Source organism: Palaemon carinicauda, chromosome 24 (genome assembly GCF_036898095.1).
Source record: "Palaemon carinicauda isolate YSFRI2023 chromosome 24, ASM3689809v2, whole genome shotgun sequence".
NCBI lineage: Eukaryota > Metazoa > Arthropoda > Malacostraca > Decapoda > Palaemonidae > Palaemon > Palaemon carinicauda.
Genome location: NC_090748.1, coordinates 956,016 through 981,015, shown reverse-complemented (window position 1 = coordinate 981,015; position 25,000 = coordinate 956,016). Strand labels below are relative to the sequence as shown.

The 25,000-nt window shown below is 33.5% G+C and overlaps 1 protein-coding gene and 1 long non-coding RNA gene across 2 annotated transcripts in view; one reads left to right on the top strand and one right to left on the bottom strand.

Annotated features, from left to right (window-relative positions):
* The window catches only part of LOC137617789 (uncharacterized), a 596,344-nt gene that overhangs the window by 224,326 nt on the left and 347,018 nt on the right, over positions 1–25,000 (bottom strand). The window lies entirely within an intron of this gene.
* LOC137617788 (retinal homeobox protein Rx1-like) overlaps positions 9,029–25,000 on the top strand; it is a 113,275-nt gene continuing 97,303 nt past the window's right edge. The window contains exon 1 of the mRNA XM_068347749.1: positions 9,029–9,809. Coding sequence (XP_068203850.1) covers positions 9,569–9,809 — 241 coding nt within the window. The 5' untranslated portion in view covers positions 9,029–9,568. The remainder of the gene's footprint in view (positions 9,810–25,000) is intronic.

Genomic DNA, 25,000 nt, shown 5'->3' with positions numbered 1-25,000 from the left:
ATTGGAAGTACGAGTATCATTTAGCTACCGTAATGGAGAAAAAAAAAATGTACAGGTTGTGGACGGCAAAGATGGATACGGTTACAAATATCGTAATTTTAATGGGAAATTATCCGTAAAAATATACGGTTCTCAGCCGTATCTCAGTAAAATACAGGCGACCGTAATTTGTACCCTACTTTGTTATTATCTTTTACGGGTTGGTGACCGTAATATCACTCCTCCACGTCAATATATCCATTTTTAAAACGGTAAACGCCTGGCAACATTTAATCCAGGATTTTAGATGTTTTTACGGCAAATATTTAACAGTGTACTCAATTAGAAATAATTCACTACACTAAATCTATCAATGTTATACGCAGTCATGTATAATAAGTTGTACCAATTTATGTGCAGAATTGCAATATATTACTATTTTCTTGCAATTTAGCAACATTATACATACATATACCAAAGGCACTTCCCCCAATTTTGGGGGGTAGCCGACATCAACAATGAAACAAAACAAAAAGGGGACCTCTACTCTCTACGTTCCTTCAGCCTAACCAGGGACTCAACCGAGTTCAGCTGGTACTGCTAGGGTGCCACAGCCCAACCTCCCACATTATCCACCACAGATGAAGCTTCATAATGCTGAATCCCCTACTGCTGCTACCTCCGCGGTCATCTAAGGCACCGGAGGAAGCAGCAGGGCCTACCGGAACTGCGTCACAATCGCTCGCCATTCATTCCTATTTCTAGCACGCTCTCTTGCCTCTCTCACATCTATCCTCCTATCACCCAGAGCTTTCTTCACTCCATCCATCCACCCAAACCTTGGCCTTCCTCTTGTACTTCTCCCATCAACTCTTGCATTCATTATAAGTACAAAAAAAAATTCCCCCCCACATAAGAAACTAGAACACCACTCAGAGTGCAGACCTTCGCCACGGCAACTGATTTCGACCTACCTTGACCTTTGACTGAAAGTTTCACTACTCTATGATTAAGATTGTAGGCCAGGAATTTGTCCACACACAAACAAACGGACAAACAGGGACGCAAACATAACCTCCTCCCAACTTCTCTGGCGGAGGTAATAGAAAATCAAATAAAGATACATTTACCAAGTAGACATAGGAATGTCAATAAAATAAAGGAAAGTATTTGTGTTTCCTATCTTGCCTACAAATTTGATCTTCCCGCTTCGCTGATCAGATGGTTCCTGGATTTAAGAGGTCAAAGGTCTTTCCTAGTCCTACTCCGATTGAGATTGTGATGGTCTTGATCATTTTTCTAAGAGTTCCACACGAGAAGGGTTTAAAGCGTCATTTATTTATTTCCTTATTTCCTTTCCTCACTGGGCTATTTTTCCCTATTGGAGCCCTTGGGCTAATAGCATCTTACTTTTCCAACTGGGGTTGTAGCTTGGCTAGTAATAATAATAATAACAATAATAATAATAATGGGCAACCTGCGGCCTGCGGGTCCCATGCAGCCCTACACTGTTATAATTTTTCCGTAAAAATTGGTAAAAATTCTCGAATAAACGTTTCCAGGCATTTACCGTTTTAAATACGGATATATTGACGTCATGTAGTGATATTTCGGCCACCAACCCTTAAAATTTGATAGCAAAGTAGGGTAAAATTACGGTCGCCTGTATTTTACTGAAATACGGCTGAGAACAGTATATTCTTACGGAGAATTTCCGATCAAAACCAAGTTTTTTTTTAACAGTGTATATGTGTTATTGTGTGGCCCTTAAGACTTACTAGGTTATTGAAGCTACGTATTTATAACCGTAATCATCATTAAATGATAAAAGATGTCAGTTTCATGTAGAACTTTCATATCAAGATGAATAAAACATGGAAGAATTGTAAGAAAATTCATTTTATATCAGACTTGCAATATTCTTTGCACATACGTATTATTATGAGACCCTCTCTCACCTGGATATACAGTAGGTATATGCGGCCCCCTGTTGACGAACAGTTGTCCATTCATGGTATAAATGTGTGTTTGTTCGACGTTTAAAATCATCATCACATCATCATCATCTCCTCCTCCTTCGCCAACTGACGCAAAGAACCTCTGTTAGATTCCTCCAGTCGTCTCTATCTTGAACTTTTAAATCAATACTTATCCATTCATCATCTCCTACTTCGAGCTTCATAGTCCTCAGCCATGTAGGCCTGGGTCTTCCAACTATTCTAGTGCCTTGTGAAGCCCAGTTGAAAGTTTGGTGAACTAATCTCTCTTGGGGAGTGCGAAGTGCAAGGTCAAGCCATCTCGTCTACCCCTCACCATGATCTCATCCACATATGGCACTCGAGTAATCTTTTAGTTTCATTTCTAAGATGCTTAATCACATTTTATTGGGGGCAGCAGTAACAGGTCAGGGGTCACTCGAATAAAATTCGTCCACAAATTCGATTAATATTTTTCATACACCTTAATATTACAAGTAATTGTGATATATATGTGTTGTTAAGCATATATAGACAAAATTCTGTTTTTAAAAATGAGTGTGGACAAATCTCTAGATATCGGTCAAATGAAGATGATTAATACCTCCGCCAACGAATTTGGGAAGAGGTTATGTTTTCGCCCCTGTTTGTCCGTTTGTTTGTGAACAACTTCCTGGCCACAGTTTTACTCATAGAGTAGTGAAACTTTCAGGGATTAATTGTTATGTTCAGACGTGGAAGTGATTCAATTATGTAAGTCCTAGGTCAAAGGTCAAGGCCAAGCAAAGGGTCGACCGAAATAAGATGCCGTGGCGGAGGTATGCACTCGGGGCGCTTTTCCAGTTAAACTGAATAGAATACACTGTAAATGTGCATGACACTTAGAAATAAAATTCCTTGCCTGATCTTAGCAAGAAATTTTGTACCAGGTAATAAGTTAACGGAAGTGGGTTAAACAGTAAAAGAGAAAATTATTCAAGCCACTTTATATCCAAATAATAACAAGAAAAACAAAATGTAACTCACTGTGGCTAGAACACCATTGGGCTGCAGTCACAGTATAAAGTGATTTAGGGACATGGTGGTTAGGTAATTGTGGTAAGTTATAACTGAGGAATGAGAGGGGCATGGGAATACAATTTAGCTCCTTAGAGCAACTTCGTCCTCTTAAAAACGTGCTGAGAATTAAAGGCTAATCTCTAACGGGTAATTTATATATATATTATATATATATATATATATATATATATATATATATACGTATATATATATATATATATATATATATATACGTATATATATATATATATATATACGTATATATATATATATATATACGTATATATATATATATATATACGTATATATATATATATATATATATATATATATATATATATCTATATATAATCATGTACGTTGAGTAACATGCCCAAGTATTGTATATAAATTATACACAGTATACACTGTATATATGTATGTGTAAACATATAGGCTACATACATACATATATACATATTGGCTAAATCTATCTATCTTTATATATATATATATATATAATACATATAAATTTATATATATATATATATATATATTTATTTATATGTATTATATATATATATATATATATATATATATATATATATATATACATATATTCATATATATATATATATATATACACATATATATATATATATATATTCATACATATATATGTGTATACATATATGTATACATATGTATGTATATATATATATATAATATATGTATATATATATATATCAATACATATATATATATAGATATATAGTATGCACACACATTCATTGTTCATCCTGGAACTCTTATTGAAGATACAGATGGCAGAGAGGAAATATGGACTGGGGTATAAAGAGGGGGGGGGGGGGGTACATCCCCTCCACTCCTACCCCCCCCCCCCCTCCACCATTCGACATTCCCCGGAGCCTCTCTCTGCTCTTTTCGCGATATCAAGAATTAATTAAAAGTCCAACGGGAGCAAAAATGGCAACAAGAACAACGCCAGGTTCTCATAGACTCGCCCGGGTCCAAAAATGGGTCGGGATGACAGAGTCTAATTGATAAAAATTTGAATTAATTAGGACGATTTCACGAAGACAAATACGGAGGACGTTTGGGGGAGGTTCTGTCCCTCTTTTAGCGTGTGTGTCTTTGTCGATGTTTTTTCTTTTTTTTTTTTATTTCTGGAGAAGAACAGAAAAAGCCATAACGGGAGAGGTGGAATTAATTCAAGTTGGTCTGACTTTAATTCTCTCTCTCTCTCTCTCTCTCTCTCTCTCTCTCTCTCTCTCTCTCTCTCTCTCTCTCTCAAAAGTCAAGAAAACTGATCTCTCTCTCTCTCTCTCTCTCTCTCTCTCTCTCTCTCTCTCTCTCTCTCTCTCTCTCTCTCTCTCTTTCAAAAGCCAAGAGAACTGATTAACTGCAGTACGTATTATTGCTTGCATATTGAGAAACCTCCAAGGATGTAACTAGCTTATCTCCAAATACACTATAAGAAAACTTGATGATAGGAATCTACTTTAAAAACTTATCATCATCATCATCTCCTCCTACGCCTATTGACGCAAAAGGCCCTAAAGAGGAATCATTGACTAAATTCATCAAAGGGTAGCCTATTCCTTGTGATGCGCAGTGGCTATCTAACTAAATATAAACAATCTAATATTGAAAAATATGGCAACAAAATTAAAGCAAATAGACCCTGTTTTTTAAAGTAACACGACAACCACTTTTCAACACGACGACCATCAACATCCATAAATTTGCCAGAAAAGATAAGCTAGTTTCTGAAATTGAAATGCACGACAGACTTTTGTTAATGGTCAATATGGCATTGTGGAGACTAATCAAGTGAAGGATAATTCATTATATATACAAAAAAAGTCTTCACTTAAGGGGTTAATTAGCTAATTAGCCTGGTGCTATTTAATCGTTCAGTGGCTACTTTCCACTTGGTAAAGGGAGAAGAGAGACTTCAGCTATGGCAAGCAGCTGGTCTAGTATAGCACATTCTAGTTTTGGGTAATGTCATAGTCTCTGTACCATGGTCTTCCATTGTATTGGTTTAAAGTTCTCTTGCTTGAGGGTATAATCAGGCTCAATATTCTACTTGTTTCCTAATTTCCTTTCTTCATATGGCTTATAGCATCCTACCTTTAAAACTAGGCTACTATTAATTTTTTTTTTTATAGCTAGAGTTCTCTTGCTTGAAGGTACACTCGGGCACACTATTCTATCTGATTTCTCTTCCTCTTGTTATTTTAAAGTTTTTATTGTTAACATTTAAAAGATTTACTTTCCAACTAGGCTACTATTAAAAAAATAAATTATAGCTAGAGTTGTCTTGCTTGAAGATGTACTCGGGCACACACAGTTTTTATAGTTTATATATATGAAATATTTGTTTCAGTTTTATTATTCTTAAACTTCTCTTGTAGTATATTTCCTTATTTCCTTTCCTCACTTTGCTATTTTCCCCGTTGGGGACCTTTGGCTTATAGTACCCTAATTTTCCAACTAGGCTTTTAGCTTAACTAATAGTAATAATAATAATAATAATAATAATAATAATAATTGTCTAATATTTAAAATCCACAGTTATATACGTTGTATATTCTAAAAATACAGAAGCTGAAGAGTCACTTTATAAAGAGTGCGAAAGCTGCTGTATTTTCAAAATATACAACGGACATAACTGTATTTTAATAACCAAGAGTCTTAGACAAAATACGGTGTTTCCTTCAAGTTTAATAACAATAATAATAATAATAATAATAATAATAATAATAATAATAATATCTTAGACACAGCATGGTGTTTCCTTGAAGAATAATAATAATAATAATAATAATAATAATAATAATAATAATAATAATGTCTTAGACACATCATGGTGTTTCCTTCAAGTTGGATAATAATAATAATAATAATAATAATAATAATAAGAATGTCTTAGACAAAACACGGTGTTTCCTTCAAGTTTAATAACAATAATAATAATAATAATAATAATAATAATAATAATAATAATAATAATAATAATAATAGTCTTAGACACAGCATGGTGTTTCCTTCAAGTTGGATAATAATAATAATAATAATGATAATAATAATAATAATAATAATAATAATAATAATAACTCGTTTTTTTCCAACATCAAGTTTCAACGGAGAATATCTCCATAAGGTAAGGACCAACTGTTTATACATATTTGTTTGTTTATTTGTTTATTTGGAATGGAACTAAAAACCTCATCATGACTCTTGTCTTTGTGACGGGCCGAGGGAAGGTTGTGACTCAAAGGCAAGTTGAAAACAACTGAGTGACTTTATTATAGAACTCTCTCCTTTATATACAAAAGTTCAAGGCAACAAGAATTTTCATGTTAAAAAAACAGACAATGTTACAGAGGAGAAACAAGACGCTTTTTCAGGTTCTTTTTAGTGCGAGGGGAGAGCGAAGATACAAGCACAAAATGAACTATGTACGAACGTGCGACACACGGTTGGTACATCATCTTGCAACCCTGGATGCAGTTGAAATGGACAAACGAACTAATTTTCTTACGAGAGTCACCTTGATACAGCAGAATTTTTCTTGTTATAATTACCATTTCCATCGGTCTACAAACGTCATTTGAATAAACTCTTTGCTGAATAAAACCTATTATAATTTTTGTTTTTTCTATTTTAGGTGAAATTAACAAGACAAAATCTGTAGGTGATCGAGTGTCTTGACGTTCCATAGTTTATCAACTGGAGATTTGTTCAGCCATTGAAGTGCATTAACCTTATTTTCTTTCCTCACTGGGCTATTTTCCCTGTTGGTGCCCTCGGCCTTATGGCATTTTGCTTTTCCAAATAGGGTTGTAGCTTAGCAAATAATAATAATAATAATGATAATAATAATAATAACCAAATTAAGGATTGTGGTGGCTGATGTGATAACGTCCCTGACTGGTGATGGCCAGACTGGGGTACGAGTCCCGCTCAAACTCGTTAGTTCCTTTGGTCGCTGCAATCTCACCATCCTTGTGAGCTAAGGATGGGGGTTTGGGAGAGCCTATAGTCTATCTGCTGAGTTATCAGCAGCCAATGTCTGGCCCTCTTTGGTACTAGATTAGGTGTAGAGGGGGCTTTGGCACTGATCATATGTATATATGGTCAGTCTCTCAGGGCATTGTCCTGCTTGCTAGAGCAATGTCACTGTCCCTTGTCTCTGCCATTCATGGGTGGCATTTAAACCTTTAAACATACAATCCTCCACCACATTGTCACAATCCCATTAGAAACGTGGCTTCCTGGCAATCTGCCGGACTGGGATTCGAGTCCGTCTTAAGCTCAATAGTTTCTTGTAGTGTCCGCAGGCTCACCATCCTTTCGAGCTGAGTATGGCGGGAGAGCCTATAGGTCTACTCGTTGAGTCGTGAGCAGCTCTTGCCTGGCTTTCCCAGCTCCTAACTTAGGTGGAAAGGGAGTTTGGGCAATAATCATATGTATAAATAGTCAGTCTCTCAGGGAATTGTCCTGCTTGCTAGGGCATTGTCACTGTCCCTTGCCTCTGCCATTCACGAGTGACATCTAAACTGCCTGATAAGACGAAACCTTTTGTAGGTGTTCCCCAGTTCATCAACTGCGGAATTGTTCAACTCAATCATCAAGTCTAAATCTACCAGCGCCATTGTCTTTCATAGCTTCAAAGTTCAAATTGCCTCCACCACTACATTCACCACTACATTCCTTCACGCCACTACTGTCACAATCCTTGAAACAAGCAGTTAGCCTACCACCCATCCTCTGTTACTGCAATCAAACCGCCTCCAATTCAGTTCGTTCCTCTTCCCAGGCATTTTCATCTCCCTAATCTGTCTCGTCTCCACCTCTTAAACGCCACGAATGAGACAAATTTTGAGAAGGCCTCTAATCGGGCCCTACTAACCCCCTCCCTGGGGGCCAATTCCCTCCTCCCAGCCACAACCCCCAAAATTCATCATTTGGCGATTTTCGCTGACTTCTGATCGTCAAATAAGGACATGAACAAGTCCTTTTCCTCTTCACTTTATACGGTGATCACGTCTTTCAATAGAACACCCGGGGGTATGCAAGAAAGGCGGCGCCGTCTTTGGCCTAAAGAGGACCTTATGCCGCCCCTAGCTAAGGGCTAGATTTCTTTCAGCTGCTGGAGAGCGCCTTGTGGCGTTGTGGCACCCAAGCAGGAAACTTTATTAGCGCGGAATACACACACACATACATACACACACACACACACTCCCAGCTTATCCATCCTATCCCCCCCCCCCCCCATTACCCAGACAAACTAACCCTCCCCATCTCTAAAATGCTGCGTCCATACTGCCTCCAACCAGGGCAGAAAAACACCAAGTACTCAATTTAGTCCGATAACACCAATTCTGTCAACATTTTTAAAAAAGTTTCTTTTGGTTGGATTTCAAATATTTTTCCCTCTTTCTCTATCGCGGTCTTCCCTTCCCTCTTAACTTGCGTTTCTTCTAGTCAACAAAAAAAAAGACAAATCTCCCCCCCCCCCCATCTTTCAAGATATCGAGCTCCAATCAGATCCGAGTCACAATTATTCATCATTTTCGTATTAATTTCTAGCAAGGCACGGCGAGCGGGCGCACACAAAAGGCAGAGATGTGCGTTATTACCCCGACAAGCATCTATTAAGTGTTGGTGATTTGTCCAACCTTCCGTGTATTCTCAACTAACCAATCAGCGTCGCCTGGTTCTTCGCCGCTACGCGGGCGGAGTTTCGTCGTGCGGTCAATACGTATTTTTATACGCATAATTCAGAGCTACGTGCGTTTAAAATGATATAAATAGATTTCTAAAACATTAACATTCATCATTTAAGCATAAAGAAACTACTAGATAACTTTACGAGGGAAATACAAAGTAACACGCGTTTGTGACTCATCGTACACCAGCCAGCGCGAGAGACTCGCTATTATCCAACCGCGAATTATCCCAATACCACAGGCGGTTCTGGGCTGTGATTGGCCAACGGGATTTCGTCTCGCCCTCCCATTGGCCAACACTGCCGGGAGATTAGATGTGTATGCATTGTTCGTGTAAATAGTGTTGAAATGATTAGGGAAGCCGGCCTGGTGGCGATATAAACGAAATAACCAGATGAGTGGGTTGGCTAGTCGTTTGCTGTCTTTAGCGGTTGTCACAGCCCTTCCGACGAACAGCAGAAGATCGTAGAGGGAGAGAGGAAAAAAAGTGCACAGACCTTCGCTAGGCGTAAACGAAGCAAATAACACTTGAGAAAAAGAAAACTTTCGAAAGATACAATTTATCAATATAATCTCTCGCTTTCACGCGGACATTTGAACGAATTGAAGTCAGCTAATAGCTCGAGTGCTTGTGTGATTTCGAAGGCAAAGAGCGAGTGACCCTTCCCGTGTTTATTCTGTGCAGTGACTGTGTGCTTGATATTCAAACAACGGACCGGCGACTTCAAACACAAACCCAAGGGCCTCCGTCGTCACATCCCGCGTCAGGCCATCACAGAAGCACAAACGAAGCGCTGGGTTTTGACCTCCGCAATGATGGAACGCTCACTGAAGTCCATCAGTCCTTCGCCTACCCAGCCACTCCTGCAGGAACAGCCGAGGAGCAGCCCACCGCCACCCATGTCCCTCTCGCACGCCGATACGCAGCTGTCGTCGGCGACGGGCGGCGCCCCTTGCCGGACATCTCGTCTCTATACTATCGAAGACATCCTCGGGAGGCCGCAGACCCAGGACCCAGGGCCTCCGGTGGTGTCTCAAGATATACAACCTACTGGTGAGATTATTTTGTAACTTTTATTTTTTATTTTTTACAACTCAAGTCTGATTTATTGTCTTTTCTCTAATAAGGAATTATTCATTTATAAAGAATTATTTAAATGTAACCTGTTGATGTTTCCGTTCAGCTTCTGGTTTTAAGGAATGAAAACCAAGTGCTTCAATGGCTAATGTATAAAACATCCATGTTCTATTTAATTCTTTTTCTCAAGCAATAGACAATTTTTAAATACTTCAACGTAGCAGATTTAATCATTATACTATATTTAAAAAAAAGTATATTCGATTTTATGTATCCCTAGCAATAGATAATTTTCTAACACTTCAATGTAGCAGAAATAGTCATTTTACTATCTTAAAATAACCTTGAATAACAAATAATGAGTGTCTGCCATATTGCAATTGATAATTCAATAAATTATGTCTTTGTGGTTAATATATCTTGCACTACAGAAAATGTACCAAAATGTTCCAGTAAATATGAACACCGGTTTATTGTAAGAAAGTTCCAAATAATATGATCACCGGTTTCTTGTAAGAAGTCATGAGGTTTCCCAAACCGATTTAATATACAAATAACTTTTATAGATCACGTTTTTTTTTCTGGCTTCTGAAATAGAAATTCTATTATTTCAGGTCATATTTCAATTGTACAGAAAATCTTATTAACACCAGACCATAGGCATAAACACGGAAAACGATTAATATTATAACAAATGCTAATAGAAGTTGTAATCAAAGCTATGACTTTTTCATTAACTTGATTTTAGTAGTGTCCGCAATTATATATAGATATATTTGGGATCGAACGCTAGCCCCTTCTAATGAAAGGCCAGGTCGCTTCCAACCATGTCACGAGAGGCCATATATATATATATATATATATACATATACATATACATATATATACATATACATATATTATACACACACATTTATAATATAAACACACATTTACAATATATTTATACATTTATAATATATATATAAATATATATTATGATCTGCTGCGTTGTAAATCCAAGTTTAGCGTTAATAAATACATCGAAATTCATTTCCACTTTTGAATTTGTTTCCGTAATTTTTTGTATTATGTTTCACCGCATTCTTTCCGATATATTTCTCACAATAAAAAAGAAAAAAAATAACCCGAGTGAAAATAACTTGAATTATCTGTATACACTGCACAAGATTCTAACCTCTCTCTCTCTCTCTCTCTCTCTCTCTCTCTCTCTCTCTCTCTCTCAAATCAAATGTAAATGATCCTTCCGATTCACTGGTCGTGTATCACACACACCTTCTTTATTACACGTCTCCTTTTTTCGCTTCATCGATTCCAAATGGTCAGTAATCAATGTCGTCCGGAGAGTTCTTTTTTAACTTTTTTTTTTTTTAGTATATTGTGTTTGGGTATATTTATTCTATACACTTTTTTCACATGTAAGTAAACATTATTTATACTAATAATGTCGTTTTGATTTGATAAATGTATAAAGTAGTGCATGTGTACTACACAGTTATATATACACACACACTCATATATATATATATATATATATATATATATATATATATATGTATTTTTATATAAAATATCAGCCGTAACTAGTCCACCGTAAGACAAAGACCTCAGAAGTGGCCTTCCATTCCGGTCTGTTTATGGTCTTTCTATTCTAGTTTATAACCACAAATAAATCAATATATATATATATATATATATATATATATATATATACTTTATTCAATGACACCCCTGTTCCCTAGCATTTTCCTAATTGACATTTACCCTCATTTCCCTGGTATGACAAACTAACAACTTTCTCATCGCTTGTATTTACTGGCGCCACATCACCCCCGCAATCACAGTTTCTTGAATATACATTGGACAGAATTAATTGGGCAAGAAGAGAGGGTTCGCGTGTTGACAGAGCGGGAGGGGCTCCCGAGCGCCACCCTTGCAGTGGCGGCGGTGGGAGGCAGTTCAGGAATCTACATCGTTCGTCATTTCGTCACGAGTTAATGGTAAATCAATAAATAACATTGCTCTTGCGACGATGACATATTCTCTCTCTCTCTCTCTCTCTCTCTCTCTCTCTCTCTCTCTCTCTCTCTCTCTCTCGTTAATAGAGGCATTCAAAATTCTTAAAGGAATAATAAATGTTGATTACAACAATCTATTCACGCTTATCACAACTCTGTCTAGAGGTAACGGATACTCTCTCTCTCTCTCTCTCTCTCTCTCTCTCTCTCTCTCTCTCTCTCTCTCTCTCTCTCTCTCTGTGTGTGTGTGTTAATAGAGGCATTCAAAATTCTTAAAGGAATAATAAAAGTTGATCACAACAATCTATTCACGCTTAGCACAACTCATTTCAGAGGTAACGGATTCTCTCTCTCTCTCTCTCTCTCTCTCTCTCTCTCTCTCTCTCTCTCTCTCTCTCTCTCTCTCTCTCTCTCTCTCCGCCATGTAGGCCTACTCATTGCCTTAGTTTTTCTTTGCCATATTATCTTCCGTTCTAGTTTCTTCCCCTTAGGCTTTGATAATGACTTCGTAGATCTCTCTCTCTCCGTAAAATGGTTTACTGCACAACCGGAGACTTCACACAAAAGGAGATAACATCAAAGGAAGACGTCCAAGGCCATTCATCAGAGTGAGATCGCGAATCCTTTGTTGTGAAATATGTATAAATACGGGAATCCTAACATCCTAGAATGACCCGGATAAATGGAACGACTTTCCCTGGATTTACTCGTAGAGTAAATAAAGCGATTTACTCTCCGATCTGCTTTGGGTCGTCTTCATATCTTGGTAGAAAATAGCGTTTGTAAATGATACAGCGTGTTCGATGAGAGAGAGAGAGAGAGAGAGAGAGAGAGAGAGAGAGAGAGAGAGAGAGAGAGAGAGAGAGAGAGAGAGATTGATTGATTATGAGTTTTATCTGGCATCCTGATATCTAAGGTCATTGACGCCGGAGAGAGAGAGAGAGAGAGAGAGAGAGAGAGAGAGAGAGAGAGAGAGAGAGAGAGAGAGAGAGAGAGAGAGAATTTTTAATCAACTAACATTTACGAAGAAATTGTTCCTACATAAATTGGATTCATCTTGTATAGGCCTATAGACAAAAAGAGATGAATACCCTAGAGAAGGGCATAACTATTTATTATCTTATTTTGGGAGTCCATTATTGAAATATTCTTATAGCAGCAATTGTAATTCAATTTCGTCTCTCTCATATAAAAGGTGAAACGCAAAAAGGATGGGCCAGTTAATATAAGACAGAGGTAGCGCCACGGTCTGACAGAGGACTTTGTCCCAGTCACCCAAGATCAGGACCCACAGATATAGGAGTTTTCGGACATTCTAGCGGCCCCAAATCCTTTAATTGGCTTCACAGCTAGAGGGAGGTTTCCTTTAGCCAGGAGGGAAGGAGTTTAATAACTCCCTTGAGCCATAATTATATCTTTATTTTGCTAATTCAAACCTCCTAGCGCGCTCACAAGATTATACCATTACTCACCACAACAAGGTCAGGTCAGCTACAACAACAACTGTTATAGACAAGCACGGTCACTTCACAAGAGCTTATAGATTGATATTGGGGTAAGATTAATTTGAGATAAAGGTTGTTTCGACGAAGGAAGGATTTTTTTTTTTCTTTAAAGAAAAGAGGCCACCACACCAAATAGACCTTGGCTTGAATCTAACCGTTCCCCTAATACAATGACCTTTATATATACTGGGACTTGATTTCTGCTAAATATTCACATATTAAAGAATTTAATGTTTCAATACTCATTTTTCTGCAATATTTCAAGAAAACGTAAGTATTAGACCTAATAGTTATAACATTACAAAAATGTAAATTTTTTATATATTCATTTTTTATTGATATTTTAGCGTAGTATATTATAAATTCGTCATGATTAGGATTTACAAAAAATAAATAGATTATCTACCAAGTTCACATATTAAATAGAGACCCCAAAAGTATATTGTTGCTGTAGTTTTATAGTATTTCATGATTTTTTAAAAATATGATATTCATGAAAAGCGCAAGACTAGTTTTTCTTATTAATAATTTTCAGTTTTCTCGAACGCTTCTTTTATTAACGGCCCTAAGATTATTATTATTATTATTATTATTATTATTATTATTATTACTGGCCAAGCTACAACCCTAGTTGGTAAAGCAGGATGCTATGAGCCCAAGGGCTCCAATAGGGAAAAATAGCCCAATGAGGAAAGGAAATAAGGAAATAAATAAATGATGAGAATAAATTAACAATAAATCATTCTAAAAACAGTAACAACGTCAAAACAGATATGTCCTATATAAACAATAAAAAGACTCGAGTCAGCCTGGTCAACATGAAAACATTTGCTGCAACACTGAACTTTTGAAGTTCTACTGATTTAACTACCCGATTAGGAAGATCATTCCACAACTATTATCAGATATTGATCATAATCTCATTTTATAAAACATTTACTTTTCTACAACAGATAGGAAAATTAATCAAATTTATTTCTATTAGTTTTTTTAAAAGTATTCGAAATACTCAGAGTTTAATTTTGAAAAAGAAATAATTATATCAATTATCATAGATAAAATAAAAAAAGTTTAGCAGGAGTCCTTTGATATTATCATGTCTGAAGATTAAATTATCATTCGATAAAATTGTCATTAAATTTATGACAAACTACTTTAATGTAACCTTAGATTTGAAATATGTTAGATACGAGACGTTAATTGCTGCAAACACTTAAAAAGCGTAAAATTGTAAAATTACAGAGGTAAAACGTTAAAATTATTTTGCCTGAAGATGATTCATTTAAACATATCATGGAAAAAGTAATTTATCTTCGATGCATGAAACCAAATCTTGCATATTATAAATGAATCAAGCGCGCAGTTATAGGAACGATAGCTATTGTACCATTTCTACCAACATCAATATTACAGATTTTAAAGCAAAACACATTTACATTAAGTACCTTATCAGTTGCTCTGGTAGGTGATCTTCATCCAAAGTTCAAACTTGCTGCAAATGTTTTTATGTTGAACAGGCTGACATGTCTTTTTTATAGTTTATATTTGAAATATCTGTTTTAATGTTCGTATTTTTTTTTAAATATTTTATTTCAATTGTTCATTACTTCTTATATCCTTAATTTATTTTCTTATTTCCTTTCCTCACTGGGCTATTTTTCCCTGTTGGAGCCTTTGGGCTTTTATTATCTTGCTTTACCATGTAGGGTTGTAGCTTAGTTAATAATAATAATAATAATAATAATAATAATAATAATAATAATAATAATAAAAGACTACAGACTACAGAATAATAATAATAATAATAATAACAATAATAATAATAATAATGATAAAAGATTAAAGACTACAGACTAAAGAATAATAATAATAATAATAATAATAATAATAATAATAATAATAATAATAATAATACAGAAATTGAGATGTGGGATAATAAATACAAATTTCACAAGCCTAATAATGTCTTGTTTACTTTTCAAATTAAACTACAATGTACATGTCAAGTCTGCCACCACCCAAATTTCCATCGCAATATTTTAATGAATACAGATAAATAGGCTTTGAGGAGATCTGAAGTAGGCCTAAGTCTTATTTCCGGTACGATGTATATACTCAACGCAACGATGGTATTATTTCGAAGATTGATTGATTGATTGATTGATGAGTTGAACAATGGTCGGAACAAGAAACATACACTTATATACGTAGGAGTTTGTTGACGTTGTACACTGAAGAATTTGCATTAAAAACGGTAAATGCCTGGCAGTATTTATTCCAGGCTTTTTACCGTTTAAAAACGGATAAATTGACGTAAAGGAGTGATATTACGGTCACCAACCCGTAAGATATAATAACAAAGGTAAATTGACGGTCGCCTGTATTTTACTGAAATACGGTTGAGAACAATATATTTTTACGGAGAATTTCCGATTAGAATTACTTTTTTTTTTTTTTTCCAACAGCGTAGTTAAACAATAGTTAGAAAACATTAAGAGTTGGTATTCACTAAATTGAAATAAAGAGATCCAAATATCAAATTGAAAAAAAAAAAGTCATTATTTTCTGAATACAAGGACAGTGTTGTTCAAAACAGTCATCTCCTGGACATCATCCTAAAAATCATTGTATATACGATGTATATACGAGGATTCTTCTGAAGCTGTCTTTTTAATTTCGCTCCAAGGCTGGAATTTTCCTGGGCACAGATATTATGGTCAACCATCAGGTTATTCTTTAGGTTAGCCATTAGCATTATTGTTTATATAAGAAATATTTATTTCAATGTTGTTACTATTCTTAAAATTTTATTTTTCCTCGTTTCCTTTCCTCACTGGGCTATTTTTCTCTGTTGAGGCCCCTGGGCTTGAAGCATCCTGCTTTTCCAACTAGGGTTGTAGCTTGGCATTTAATAATAATAATAATAATAATAATAATAATAATAATAATAATAATAATAATAATAATAATAATAATAATAATAACTTTATAAGTAAAAGGATTCGGGTATAGTGATTAAAGAGAGACGATGTAAGTTTAAATTATATTAGATTATATTTTATTGACAAAATAAAAGGATAATATACAAATATTTTGACCAACATACAGCTGATATTCAAAAGCTAATTATTCTATAATACAATATTTACTTAATCCCTACATAAAATAAGGAATCAAATTTCGAAGCTGATTTCTAATTTCAGAACGTCGCTCGCATAAACACGTATTTGTTTGTTTTTAAAAGACAGTAAATACTTTGCAGAATATTCACTAATTCTGCAATGTCCACAAAATAATTGAAATTAATTTGACTGAAATGTTTCGGTAAGTACTTTGCACGATATTCATATCGCATCAATAATGTCCACAAAATAACTAAATTTATTAATGTGACAAAAATGTTTCATAAATTATTTATAAATCTTCATCATATCCTACTATTCATAACTTGGTATGTGATAAAGCTAATGTATGCGTGTATGTTTATGTAAATATTAGGGTGAGCGCGCGACTTTATAAGATAACACCGCTGCTACGCCTCATTATTATTATTATTACTTGCTAAGCTACAACCTTAGTTGGGAAAGCAGGATGCTATAAGCGCGAGGGTCCCAACAGGGAAAATAGCCCAGTGAGGAAAGTTAAGGAAAAACGACAAGAGAAGCAACTAACAACTAAAATATAAGAACAGCAACAACACCAAAATAAAGCTATCATATATAAACTATGAAGACTTTAAAGAAAAAAACAAGAGGAACAGAAATAAGATAGAATAGTGTGTGCCCCACTGTACCCTCAAGCAAGAGAACTCTAACCCAAGACAGTGAAAGATATGAACCCAGTACATTATTATTTTTGAATTAATTTAAATCCTATTGCACCACGTCTACTTTTATTTGTTCGTGAAAATGTAACGACATTAGAAAACACTAAATGCTTTATGCGTCAAGGACCTTAGATGTCAGGATGCCAGAAAACTCATAATCAATCAATCAATTAATCAATCTTAGTTGCAAATCAACAGGCCTGTTGAAATGTAGGTCATTGGTGTAGGACATCAATAACTATAGTCAATTTTTTTTTAGCGAGCCAGATTTGCACCGACTCGCAGCGGTGCCCTTTCAGCTCTGAAACGTTTCCTGATCGCTGATTGGTTGGAGAAGATAATTCTAACCAATCAGCGATCAGGACACTTTTCCGAGCTAAAAGGGCACCGCTGCGAGTCGGTGCAAATACGCCTCATTAAAAGAAATTGAGTATAGGTCAAAATCAGCATATTACTAAATTTCTTCTTCTCGTACTAAAAATAAAAAAAAAACATTAATATGAAAAATAAAGATTTTAGAGATTGTCAAATATGTGGAATAAAAATCTACACGGATACATACAAATATGCGCTAATATACATTAAATGTTCTGTTGATGTTGGTAATTAAAAAAAAATAAAATAAAAATGAAACTAAATAAAAATAAAAAACATTAATATGAAGAATAAAGATTTTAGAGATTTTCAAGTATGTGGAATAAAAATCTACACGGATACATACAAATATGCGCAAATATGCATACGTATGTTCTGTTGATGTTGGTAATTGAAAAAAAAAAACCGAAAAAAAAAATCACGTTTAGGATAAAGGTTTTAGAGCTTGTCAAGTATGTGGAATAGAAATATACATGTGTATAAAAATACACTAACATGCATGCATAGGTGCTGTTGGTCCTGGGGCAATAATTTTTTTTTTCTTTTTCAAAGAAGCCGGGGGACTCAAAGGAGATATCAGAACCTCTTACATATTATTATCATTATTATTATTATTATTATTATTATTATTATTATTATTATTATTATTATTTGCTAAGCTACAACCCTAGCTGGAATAGCAATATGCTAAAAGCCCAAAGGCTCCAACAGGGAAAAATAGCCCAGTGTGGAAAGGAAACAAAGAAATAAGCTACAAGATAAGTAATGAACAATTTAAATAGAACATTTTAAGAACAGTAACATTAAACTAAATCTTTTATATATAAACTATAAAAAAGGAAGAGAAGAAATAAGATACAATAGTGTGCCCGAGTGTACCCTCAAGCAAGAGAACTCTAACCCATGACGTAATTCCTTTAACATGGTTAATTTTTTTCCCCGGAATCTCTTATCAACAGTTGCTCAACAAAGTTTGAGTAAAGTTTACCTTGCCATCTGCTTTCCAAACAGTGTGAAAACTATAGGCTAAAACACATGGTAATTTTTTCATGTCTGTCCCACAGCATTTACCCATGTTTATATATACACTTATAAAACCGTAATTTTAATCGGGAATTATCCGTAAAAGTCTGCTGTTCTCAACCGTATTTCAGTAAAATACAGGTGACCGTAATTGTACCTTACTTTGTTATTTTTTACGGATTTGTGACCGTAATATCACTCCTTTACGTCAATATATCCGTTTTTAAAACGGTAAAAATCCTGGAATAAATGTTGCCAGGCATTTACCGTTCTTTTAATGCAAGTTTTTAACAGTGTATCTAATTGCTTTGTAATGGCTCCTCAAGTCGCCAAATCTCACCAGGGGACCTTATGCTAAGAAATCGAATTTTATTCATTCCTTAAGTTCATTTTCCCTCCTGGGGTAAAGAATGCAGGATGTGAAGTTTTCTGGCATCCTGACATGGAATGAAGGATGTGAAGTTTTCTGGCATCCTGACATCGAATGAAGGATATGAAGTTTTCTGGCATCCTGACATCGAATGAAGGATGTGAAGTTTTCTGGCATCCTGACATCGAAGGTCATTGACGCCGCCTGGGACATCGAGCCAATTTAATTAAGGAATGAATTAATTAATTATTTCAGCGCGCTGTCTTAACATCACCGCTTCGGATTAACTTGATTCTAACTGATACAAATGCGATACATGGGCCCAGAGACTAAACTTTATGTAAATTTATAATATTGAATAACGGTAATACAAGAGAGGGTTGGGATAAATTCTAGAATGAGGGCGTAGCCTACAGTAAGCACCATTCAGAATCCCGAAATATTGCAAGAAATATTTGAGTAAATTACTAGGACCATCTGGGTATACGAAACTGTGGCAATAATATGATATAAAAAGGAAGTTTTATTCCAGCTGTTACCAAGTTGTGGAAAGATCTTCCTAATCGGGTAGTTGAATCAGTAGAACTTCAAAAGTTCATAAGTTGGAGCAAATGTTTTTATGTTGACCAGGCTGACATGAGTTTTTATAGTTTATATATGACATGTCTGTTACTGACGTTGTTAATAGTTTATATAGGACATATCTGTTTTGACGTTGTTACTGTTTTAGAATGATTAATTGTTAACTTGTTCTCATCAGTTATTTCCTTATTTCCTTTCCTCACTGGGCTATTTTTCCCTATTTGAGCCCTTGAGCTTATAGCATCTTGCTCTTCCAACTGGGGTTGTAGCTTGGCTAGTAATAATAATAATAATAATAATAATAATAATGATAATAATAATTGCGTTACTGTATTAATTTGTGTACGGCTAACACAGATAATTGGTAATTAACGCCCACAAGTAGCCTAATGATTTACCTTATTAGGGCTACTGGTGAGAGAGCTGGTTACCAATAGATTATCGGTATAAACAGTACAAAAATTACATTTGTAAAAATATTTTTGACTCTGTTACTGTTTTTAGAATGATATAATGTTAATTTATTCTCATCATTTATTTATTTCCTTATTTTCTTTCCTCACAGGGATATTTTTCCCTATAGGAGCCCTTGGGCTTATAGCATCTTGCTTTTCCAACTAGCGTTGTAGCTTGGCTAGTAATAATAATAAATAATAATTTCGTATACCCAGACGGTTCTCAAAATGCAGTAAAAAATCTGATGCAATAATGCAATAGGATATATTGCTACGAATTTATATTAAAATATATAATTAAATATTAGGATGATAAAGTACTGTATTCAGGACACTAAACTATCTGCAAATAGACAACTTTTAGTGAAAAGGGTTATCGAGTTTTCATAAAGTGACCATATTACTTTCGTTTTAATTCTTTATCAATGTATTTCTTAAATTTGTACAATACATAATTATATCTATCTATCTATCTATCTATCTATCTATATATATATATATATATATATATATATATATATATATATATTTTATATATATATTATATATATAACTTACACAGTATATCTCACAGCTCCAAAAGTCTCTCTTCGCATAGCCTACCCAACAAGAAGCAAGTAGCTAATTATGCTCTATGTAATGAGAGAGAGAATCAATTGTCCACAATAAGAAACACTTCCTCTGAGTGTCTCCCTGGAGGAAAATCTCCTGCAGGGAAATGAATTTTTTTTTTTTTTTTTTTTTTTTGGCGTCATTTCCACCTATCAGCACAAGGGCCTTTGAGGCTCATCTCCGCTTTCTTTCCCCTTTCATTTCCCCATCTTCGCCGTAATGTCATTATCGCTTCATTATGACGTCATCCGGCATAAATAACGATATCTCGGTACAATTAGCGAACGAAATTGTGTCGCCAAATCAACTGGGAGGGCGTCCGCGGAAATTGTGCCAGCGTCAGGAGGGGCCTTCGCGTAGAGGGTCACGGCAGACGCCTTTTTGGGGTCATGTATTTTTAGGGTTGTCTTCCTTTTGACCTCGTAGAATGATCTGGGACGTCCTTTCTATTATTATTATTATTATTATTATTATTATTATTATCATTATTATTATTAGTGTACGCGACCCATCAATATTTGGATATACACACATGCTACCCCCTATTCACTAGGTTATGATTACTCCCTCTTTCTTACACCCTGGGGACGTGGAGAGCCGACATAGCATATATGTATATATATATATATATATATATATATATATATAATATTTATATATATGTATACATATAAAATACATAGCATATATATATATATATATATATATATATATATATGTGTGTGTGTGTGTGTGTGTGTGTGTGTGTGTTTAGCCAGGGAAATACACAATGTTACTCTGAAGAGAAAGACTTCAGCTTTATTTCTTCACGACACTGGAAAAAGAATAAAAAATAAAACCGATACGTAATAATAAGACAAGAAGATTAATTACAGACTGAAAAAAAAAAAAAAACTATCCGTTATTAACATTTCACGTCGCAAAGTATTTAAATTTAATTTTATACAACATAACTGAATCGACTGTATTTTTTTTCTAGAAATCATCCATATCTAAAAGAAGGTCTTTCTGAGAAAAAAAAAATGTTCATACAATTATGATCATCATAAAATAACATTTCTCTGAACATTTCCGCCGGGCTCATTATAACCATTGCAATTGAACATGTTGCGCAAATTCACTAATTACCCCATAATTACAAACATCTCTTAGTAAATAATGTTCCATTGTTGTCAATGCATTAAACAGGGCATTATGTCAGAAATATGAATGACAAACAGAGACTCTGAGCATATATATTTTTTTCTTAATAACCTTTCTTTTTTTTCTTTGAGTTTCTTTGAATTCAGAATATCGTTTCCAAAGCGATTACGTTCCATTTTCTGCCTTTTGTTATGCGTAATGATTTCAATTAGCGGAAGCATTGTTTGTCCAAATTAAAAAAAAGAGAGGCCTAATGAGATTGCCTGAACAAAAATAGAATTATTGCAAGCATCGCCTGTGTCATGGGAAGCCTTTTGTGCTCGACCTCACTCACTATCGCAAGGATGATTGTGATGATTATGACGATGATAATGATGATGATGATCATTTAGGGGTACCAGCCGTAAAATGGCCAGCTGAAGAATGCTAATGAACTTCCAATTATAATGATCTTATTATATCTAATGTGATCAGTTCCAGGGCTCATTATTAAATTCAGGTTTTATATGACATAACGGTAATGATATTCGACGAATTTCCTGTCAGGGTTATTCAATAAATCTAAAGGCTTAAACATAGTGGCTATGAACAATTTATAAATAACAGAAAGTATATTCATAAACAATGAAAGAAATATTTTAATTCCCCACTATATCGATATGAAATGAACTGATGAATAAGATAATTCAATTCCCTATAACATCGATATGGAATGAACTGATGATCAAATAAATCAATTCCCTACATTATCAATAGGAAATGAACTGATGAATAAGACAATTCAATTCCCTACAAAATTGATATGAAATGAACTGATGAACAAAATAATTCAATTCCCTACATTATCAATATTAAATGAAATGTACAAAATAATTCATTTCACTACAATATCGATAAGAAATGAACTGATGAATAAGATAATTCAATTCCCTACAATATCGATATGAAATGAACTGATGAACTAAATAATTCAATTCCCTACAATATCGATATGAAATGAACTGATGAATAAGATAATTCAATTCCCCACAAAATCGATATGAAATGAACTGATGAACAAAATAATTCAATTCCCCACAATATCGATATGAAATGAAATGAACAAAATAATTCAATTCCCTACATTATCAATATGAAATGAACTGATGAACAAAATAATTCAATTTCCTACATTATCAATATGAAATGAAATGAACAAAATAATTCAATTCCCTACAATATCGATATGAAATGAACTGATAAAAAAAATAATTCAATTCCTACAATATCGATATGAAATGAAACGAACAAAATGATTCAATTCCCTACAATATCGATATGAAATGAACAAAATAATTAAATTCCCAACATTATCAATATGAAATGAACTGATGAACCCACAGATGTACATTTAAAAAAACCCCAACAGTCACTTGACTGTTGAAAGTTCGCCGTGACCGATCCAATTAATCTTTCACATCGTTGACACTTGGTTTCCTCTATTTAATTTCGGTGTCGATCGATAAGTCTGCCATCTGGTGGCCGTCGGGAAAAATGAAAAAGAGGGCTCGAGGTAGTAGGGAAGGGTTGAAGCGAGCACTTGAGATTTTACTGGTTCTGAATAGTTCATAATAATAGTTATGGCGACTTGTAGACTTGTACATCTGCGGTCTGAGTGGGCATGTTGTAAAATGGTTTATTATATTTATGATTCAGCTAAAGCATTATTTGTTTCATGCGTGGTATTCCTATTTAATAAAATTGTTCACTTCACAGTCTAGATCTGTTGTGTAACTGTGTTGCCTTTTTAAGTATTTCAATGAAGCGTCATTTCTTGGTTTAGTTTTTTTTTTCATATTTATGTACACACACGCACGCGCAAAAATTGTAAAGGCCTATATTAAAGGAATTTATGTATGTATATATATATATATATGTGTGTGTGTATATATATATATATATATACATATACACTATATATAATATATATATACATACTTACATATATATATATATATATATATATATATATATATATATATATATATATATATATATATATATATAAGTATATGTATACATATATATACACAAATATAATATATATACATACAAATATAATTTATATACATATATATACACACAAATATAATATATATACATATATATACACACAAATATAATATATATACATATATATACACAAATATAATATATATACATATATATATACACAAAAATATAATATATATACATATATATACACACAAATATATACATATATATACACAAATATAATATATATACATATATATACACAAATATAATATATATATACATATGTATACACAAATATAATATATATATATATATACATATGTATACACAAATATAATATATATATATACATATATATACACAAATATAATATATATACATATATATACACAAATATAATATATATACATATATATACACAAATATATATATATATATATATATATATATATGTACATATATATATATACACAAATGTAATATATATACATATATACACAAATATAATATATATACATATATACACATAAATATAATATATATACATATATACACATAAATATAATATATATACATATATACACATAAATATAATATATATACATATATACACATTATACACATATATATGCACAAATATATATATACATATATATATACATAAATATGATATATACATATATTTATACATAAATATATATATATATATATATATATATATATATATATATATATATATATATATACATTACATATATACATACATACATACAAATTTAATATATATATACATACATATATACACAAATATAATATATATACATATACACAAATAAAATAATATATATATATATATATATATATATATATATATATATATATATATATATATATATATATATACACACATACATACATAAATACATATACGCAATTTATACAATGTGTAGCCTATCTACGACACCTGATTTTAATTAGTAGAATTCCAAATAAGAATTCCCCACCAGGACAAACTTGATCGCCCAAATCGGATTAGTTAGTTACCACAGCAGACTTTTTGTCAGAATTCCTTTCAGAAGACTATCTATTTCCAGGTCTTGCTCATAATACTATCTGTAATTCTCATTTCTCTATTATGAATCGATTATATAAATATCAACACAATGAAGAGGGCATCGAAACGTATGAAAATAGCCTGACTATATATATATATATATATAT